The sequence below is a fragment of the Telmatherina bonti genome (genome assembly GCF_933228915.1).
Source record: "Telmatherina bonti genome assembly, chromosome: 6".
Taxonomy (NCBI): Eukaryota; Metazoa; Chordata; class Actinopteri; order Atheriniformes; family Telmatherinidae; genus Telmatherina; species Telmatherina bonti.
The window spans coordinates 4356022-4364389 of record NC_136624.1 but is presented as its reverse complement, the minus strand read 5'-3'; the positions used below and the strand labels follow the sequence as shown (position 1 = coordinate 4364389).

General features: G+C 38.6%; 1 protein-coding gene across 1 annotated transcript in view; it reads left to right on the top strand.

The window, feature by feature from the left end:
- Positions 1 to 335: 335 nt before the first annotated feature.
- The window catches only part of LOC306757794 (contactin-4-like), a gene marked incomplete at both ends in the record, with an annotated part of 220075 nt that continues 212042 nt past the window's right edge, over positions 336 to 8368 (top strand). The window contains one exon of the mRNA XM_079242929.1: positions 336 to 390. Coding sequence (XP_079099055.1) covers positions 336 to 390 — 55 coding nt within the window. The remainder of the gene's footprint in view (positions 391 to 8368) is intronic.

The following is an 8368-nucleotide window of genomic DNA, read 5'->3' as shown; positions in this document are numbered from 1 at the left end:
GCAGCCGTTACTTGTGCTGCTGCAGATATGGAAATGAACGTGCAGATCTTCCACATTCATGTCCCACCCAGCCCACTCCCACAGAACGAATCTGAAGAACATGAATCCAGTTTCGCTTTGTTTTCTCTTATTTATTTGTTCTGAAGGTAGAAGATGATGATGACAAGCTCTGCTGAATGTTTCTCTGCGATCAGAAATGATTTTCTGCTAATACGAGCCATAAATCCAACTCATCTCTGTTTCTCTTTCCACAGATCGGAAAACCAGAGAGGTGTCAATCAGATTCCATGCGTTGTAATTGGATGGGAGAATACTTTGACCCTACAAAATTGAAGATGATGTTGCTATGGAAACTGCTGCTGCTGCAGTCACTTATAGGGCGCCTTGCAGGTAAAGTATCTTATTAAGAACTTTTGATGCATGCCAAAGCTGCCTTTGTGAAGTCGGAGTCCTTATTCATATGTATTTGGGTTAGGTGGCGGTATGAAAGCTCAGGTTTTCAGAGGAGCAGCTTCAGGTGGATTAGTCGTGTATTTTCTCTCATGGATATAAAATAATAAGAATGTAGGATCCACTCAACAAGGATGTCATTGTTAAAGTAAACTACTGTCATCTAAATGCCTCCAATCCCAGACTGCATTACTGCTCAGCCTTCAGTTAATCCTGGATTTGACGGTAAAAACTGGTTCGCAACGGCAGAGAGACGGACCAGAGAGGAGTTTAACCTCAGTTTAACGTCGCAGAATGGAAACATGGCCGGGATTTTAACACTCAGACACTTTCCAAGCATTTTCAGTGAACATCAGGAGGAAAATAGAAAGAATCTGGAATTATTCTGATTTCAGCAGAAAATCTTCATCAGGAAGGAAAAATGTTTGTCAGCATGTCTGTTTACTGGGAGACCTGGGTGGACAAGGACTGGGACTGGGAGGGGTTTTGGATGGAGGGCAGGCCGGTGGACTGGAGGGTTGGTTGGTCGAGAGGTGATTGGGGGGGGGGCTCTCCATGCAGCTCACACTTTGGCCCCCATGGCCCACCTGGTACTCCTCCCTGATGCTTCAGGGCGTGGTCCTCTTGGAAGCACACGTTCACATGTGCACATTTACACGTGTACAGTAATACATGCACGTTTACACGTGTACATTCACACGTGCACATTTACACGTGCATGCCCACAAACGTTCTCCTTTTTCCATCTGCTTCCCACTAAACGTTGCTGATGTTTGTGTGTCGTTAAGTTTCTCTGCAGAAACGTTTCATAACGTTGTTCTCCTGCAAATCATTATTCTTCTACTTTATGTATCCAGTAGGACTGTACTACTGTACTACTGCTAAACAACTACTACAGTACTACAGTAGTACAGTACTACAGTAGTACTGTACAGTACTACTGTAGTACTGTACTACTGTAGTACTGTACAGTACTACAGTAGTACAGTACTACAGTAGTACTGTACAGTACTACTGTAGTACAGTACTACTGTAGTACTGTACAGTACTACAGTAGTACTGTAGTACTACAGTAGTACTGTACAGTACTACTGTAGTACTGTACAGTACTACAGTAGTACAGTACTACAGTAGTACTGTACAGTACTACTGCTAAACAACTACTACAGTAGTACTGTAGTACTACAGTACTACTGCTAAACAACTACTACAGTACTACAGTAGTACAGTACTACAGTAGTACTGTACAGTACTACTGTAGTACTGTACTACTGTAGTACTGTACAGTACTACAGTAGTACTGTAGTACTACAGTAGTACTGTACAGTACTACTGTAGTACTGTACAGTACTACAGTAGTACAGTACTACAGTAGTACTGTACAGTACTACTGCTAAACAACTACTACAGTAGTACTGTACTACAGTACTACAGTACTACAGTAGTACTACAGTACTACTGCTAAACAACTACTACAGTACTACAGTAGTACTGTACTACTGTAGTACTGTAGTACAGTACTACTGCTAAACAACTACTACAGTACTACAGTAGTACAGTACTACAGTAGTACTGTAGTACTGTACTACAGTACTACTGTACTACAGTAGTACTACAGTACTACTGCTAAACAACTACTACAGTACTACAGTAGTACTGTACTACTGTAGTACTGTAGTACAGTACTACTGCTAAACAACTACTACAGTACTACAGTACTACAGTAGTACTACAGTACTACTGCTAAACAACTACTACAGTACTACAGTAGTACTGTACTACTGTAGTACTGTAGTACAGTACTACTGCTAAACAACTACTACAGTACTACAGTAGTACAGTACTACAGTAGTACTGTACAGTACTACTGTAGTACTGTACTACTGTAGTACTGTACAGTACTACAGTAGTACTGTAGTACTACAGTAGTACTGTACAGTACTACTGTAGTACTGTACAGTACTACAGTAGTACAGTACTACAGTAGTACTGTACAGTACTACTGCTAAACAACTACTACAGTAGTACTGTAGTACTACAGTACTACTGCTAAACAACTACTACAGTACTACAGTAGTACAGTACTACAGTAGTACTGTACAGTACTACTGTAGTACTGTACTACTGTAGTACTGTACAGTACTACAGTAGTACAGTACTACAGTAGTACTGTACAGTACTACTGTAGTACTGTACTACTGTAGTACTGTACAGTACTACAGTAGTACTGTAGTACTACAGTAGTACTGTACAGTACTACTGTAGTACTGTACAGTACTACAGTAGTACAGTACTACAGTAGTACTGTACAGTACTACTGCTAAACAACTACTACAGTAGTACTGTACTACAGTACTACAGTACTACAGTAGTACTACAGTACTACTGCTAAACAACTACTACAGTACTACAGTAGTACTGTACTACTGTAGTACTGTAGTACAGTACTACTGCTAAACAACTACTACAGTACTACAGTAGTACAGTACTACAGTAGTACTGTAGTACTGTACTACAGTACTACTGTACTACAGTAGTACTACAGTACTACTGCTAAACAACTACTACAGTACTACAGTAGTACTGTACTACTGTAGTACTGTAGTACAGTACTACTGCTAAACAACTACTACAGTACTACAGTACTACAGTAGTACTACAGTACTACTGCTAAACAACTACTACAGTACTACAGTAGTACTGTACTACTGTAGTACTGTAGTACAGTACTACTGCTAAACAACTACTACAGTACTACAGTAGTACAGTACTACAGTAGTACTGTAGTACTGTACTACAGTAGTACAGTACAGTACTACTGCTAAACAACTACTACAGTACTGCTGTAGTAGTTGTTTAGCAGTTTCTATTGTCTTTGTGAAAACTGTGATTCTGGCAGCTTCGACAACTTCCACACAGTCATTCTGTACCTTTCTCTCCTCTCCTTTCTTTCCTTGCTTCTCCTCCCTGCCAGGTTCAGCGTTGCCATATCAGGACTGATGATTACAATAAAAATAATAATAAAACTATTTAAAATATCAAAGTCAGCCTCATATATGACACGTCTTGCTTGGTAGAGTAAATCTGTCTGGTTATACATGACTGCAGTTCTGGATGTTATGATGCTGGAAAAAGAAAACTTTTGTTAGGAATGTTTCTCACGTTGTCAGAAAGTGTCTCTGCGTTCTGGTTACGTACAGAGAAGCATCCGCGTCAAAAGAGCCCAAACAATGAAATGAAATAGTTATTCTCTCCAGAGGTTTTTGGTTCTTCTTCCTGTTTTCTGGAAGGACAGATAATTCAACGTAAACATCCTGATAATGTTCTTGTTGGACTAAAACGAAGAGAGAAGGACTTTTCATTATGTGTAGGTAATTACGCTGCTGTCTTACTGGTCCAACCTCTGGAGAGCAGCTGGATGTGGCCCCAGAACATAAAGCGACACCTGCATGACAACATGACTTTCCAGGCGTATGATGTTTAAATAAGTTTCATCATTGAGCTGAGTGACTGTCACGACTAAAACTTTGTTAGAATACCTCACAGTGAGGATTAGGTCTTATTATCTTCATCATTTTAATACTTAGAAGTAAAGCACATAAAAGACTTCCAGTCTGTCTCAACTCACAGTAAAGTCAGAGCTTGTTGATTCAGAGGATTATTAGAATATGCAAACAATGAGTTCAGAAGCAGGATTAATTTTTCATGAATCAATAAAACAAGACGTTAATAGAAGAAAAAAGACGCTTCTTGGCTGCAGTACGTAGTAATACAGTCTGTTTTAATGACCTGGCTTATAAGAACACACTGGAATGTGCATCATCACATAACAGGCTTGTTTTCACTGGATCCGAGTTGGACCACAATCTGTTTGTATCTGAAAAAGTGTCTTGACATGACTTTCTGGTGAACTAGTGCTAAACAATGACAGCTAGGTGCAGCATTTTGTTTAAATGAATCGGTCATTTGCATCAGTTGAGAGGTTGCTATGGTAACATGCCCCATGTGGGTGAGGAGACTCTCAGGAAGTGAAGGGATGTCCTCACATCTCAGTGTGGAAAGAAACAAGCTGCTGTTCATTCATGGACATGTGTGTTAGCATGTTAAGTGTGTCATGCACAACATGTTCAACTTGTATGTAAACATACATGTAAACATCTTGTATGTAAACATACATGTAAACATCTTGTATGTAAATATACATGTAAACATCTTGTATGTAAACATACATGTAAAGATCTTGAATGTAAACGTCTTGTATGTAAACATACATGTAAACATATTGTATGTAAACATCTTGTATGTAAACATCTTGTATGTAAACATACATGTAAACATCTTGTATGTAAACATACATGTAAACATCTTGAATGTAAACATCTTGTATGTAAACATACATGTAAACATCTTGTATGTAAACATACATGTAAACATCTTGAATGTAAACATCTTGTATGTAAACATACATGTAAACATCTTGTATGTAAACATACATGTAAACATCTTGAATGTAAACATCTTGTATGTAAACATACATGTAAACATCTTGTATGTAAACGTCTTGTATGTAAACATACATGTAAACATCTTGTATGTAAACATACATGTAAACATCTTGTATGTAAACGTCTTGTATGTAAACATACATGTAAACATCTTGTATGTAAACATCTTGTATGTAAACATACATGTAAACATCTTGAATGTAAACATCTTGTATGTAAACATACATGTAAACATCTTGTATGTAAACGTCTTGTATGTAAACATACATGTAAACATCTTGTATGTAAACATACATGTAAACATCTTGTATGTAAACGTCTTGTATGTAAACATACATGTAAACATCTTGTATGTAAACATACATGTAAACATCTTGAATGTAAACATCTTGTATGTAAACATACATGTAAACATCTTGTATGTAAACATACATGTAAACATCTTGTATGTAAACGTCTTGTATGTAAACATACATGTAAACATATTCTATGAAAACATACATGTAAACATCTTGTATGTAAACGTCTTGTATGTAAACATACATGTAAACATCTTGTATGTAAACATCTTGTATGTAAACATACATGTAAACATCTTGTATGTAAACATACATGTAAACATCTTGTATGTAAACGTCTTGTATGTAAACATACATGTAAACATATTCTATTAAAACATACACGTAAACATCTTATATGTAAACACGTAAACATCTTGTATGTAAACAAACATGTAAACATCTTGTATGTAAACATACATGTAAACATCTTGTATGTAAACGTCTTGTATGTAAACATACATGTAAACATATTCTATTAAAACATACACGTAAACATCTTATATGTAAACACGTAAACATCTTGTATGTAAACATACTCATAAACATCTTGTATGTAAACAAACATGTAAACATCTTGTATGTAAACATACATGTAAACATCTTGTATGTAAACGTCTTGTATGTAAACATACATGTAAACATATTCTATTAAAACATACACGTAAACATCTTATATGTAAACACGTAAACATCTTGTATGTAAACATACCCATAAACATCTTGTATGTAAACAAACATGTAAACATCTTGTATGTAAACATGTTCTACGTAAAGAACCAGCTGTTTAAACTGGAGGACATGAAGTTGCTACAGTCTTTACTCAAGCAGTGATTTAGTGATCCAATCAATAAATCAATTAATTATTAAATGAATCAGTCAATCAGTGAATAATAAAAATGACTGTTGATGCAGGTGTAATTATTTGGAAACAGACGTGAAGGAAAAGGTTGAATCGCTCACGTTGACGGAGAAGAACTTTTTCAGATGTCCGTCATTCACTTAGCAGGCAGTAAAGCTGAATTATAGCGTCATTACACCGCCGTGCCCATTTCAGCCGGAGGCTCTGCCGCATTGATCACAGTTTGATGGAGGACTTTAATTTATCTCCTTTACAAATAGTAGTGGTCACCTCAGAGCATCAGTGGAATCACTCAGCGTGTCTAATCAACGGGAATTACAGGAATCACCAAGATGAAAGAGGCCTCGTCGATGAGGGAAACCCTGCGTCTCATTGCTCAGCATGCATTCAGCCTGTTTCTGAACCCTCTCATCTCACACGTAACATCCCCAGATTGCAGGTCGCATCTTCCCGTGCACGTTGTCTGCATGTGTCGCTGCACGTCTGACGTAGTTCACTTTGACCAGTGTGCTGCGATGCAACCTGGCAGGGAAAATATGTCAGCAGTGACAACAAACATGTTCATATTTTACATTTTTAGGACCCAAATGTCCAACTGGTGTCGGCTGGAGGTCGGACTGGTTTCAGTTTCAGTCTTTCCCTTCATACCATGCAGGACTTGCAGATCCATGCCGTCAGCTCTTCAGACGAGCTAAACACCTCCCTAAAGGGACAAAACAGTCGCATTTTTACATGTTAAATTTATTTTAAACAGATATAACACAAGTAAAACACGGGAAAAAATCAGTTAGAATGAAGTTATTTCCCTCTTTCTAAGCACAGCTTTCGCTTCCTCACAGTGTTGCTCTAACAGCAACGTTTACAGTCACTTTCCCATGTTGTAGACTGCTGTGTGTGTGTGTGTGTGTGAATGTGTACACGCTGGTTTTTACAAGTCTTTTTTTTTTAACCTGGATATTGTTTGAGTTCTTCCTAAAGATTATTCCATAGTTTTGCATCATATACTGTAAAGATAAGACATCATGTAATTGAAATGGGAGGAAAAGACATGAAATTAGCTTTTGCAACAGCAGCTTGAGGCTGATCGTGTTCTGCAGGATGCTATCTGTCTCTCGTATCGAGAGCAGGTTCCTGGCACCACTCTTCTGTTGAAAAGGCTACATATATATTTACTTTTTGCAAGTGGGGTTTGTGTGAAGGGCTGACTGTATGAACGGCCAGAAGATGGAGTGCTGCCCGTGTGGGGAAACAGTTTCCTGATGGATGAGCTGAAGGGAAAATCTGCTCAGAAAGGAGCCATGACCAGAGACTCAGCGCCTCCAAACTGGGTTGCATGTTGGTTTATGGATCATTTCTGACATGAATACTCACACTGAGCACAACTTTACTTCAAGCTTTTTCTTTTTCCTTAAAAAAGGCTTGTTGACATGCATTTGCTCTTTTGTCTGAGGATCCCGTTGCTCTCCGGACGGTTTCATGTCCCACTTCATCTCTACAAGGTGTCCAGAACACAGCCCACATAATCATCCTCCCGCCACCATGTCTGACATGTTCTTGTTGTATTTTCACATGAAACGTCGTTGCTCCAGGAGTCCTGTGGGTCGTTTTGAGGCAGTTTTACAAGCCAAAGCTGTGCTGCTCTGCTCTTTTTGGTATGAGGACACGTCTGTCACGGTGTGGAGTTTTTGTCTTCGTCCTGGTTTCCTGTTTTATTTTGAAGTTTTCCTTGTTTCCTGTTTGTTCATTTAGATGATTTATTTGACCTGCATCTTGTTGAGCTTTCTGTGTATTTCTACCAGCTGGCTCCAGTTGTCATTGGCTGGTCGGTTGTGAGTAGTTCTCCCCGCTGTTCTTTATTAAACACGATTTCCTTTGTTTTGCTGATGGTCCACATCTCTGCAGACCATGACTTTCCTCCTGCAGTCCTTCCAAAGCAACCATACTTCTTTAGTCCTTTTGTACGTCTGCTGTCATGAACGTCTCTTTTTGATGTATTCTTTAACGGTGAACATGCTAACTGAGGCCTGCAAGTCGGAGCTGTAGCTTTTGGGTTTTGTTGAGCCAAGTTCAGCCCTGACCTTGTTCTGAACTTCCTCAGACATCCACTCCTGATGAGATTGACAGCTTCTCGCTGTATGATGGACTCCAAATAGTTTGGAAATGACCTTCTAACCCTTCGCAGGCTGCTGAGCAGCATTGTGTTAACACACAAC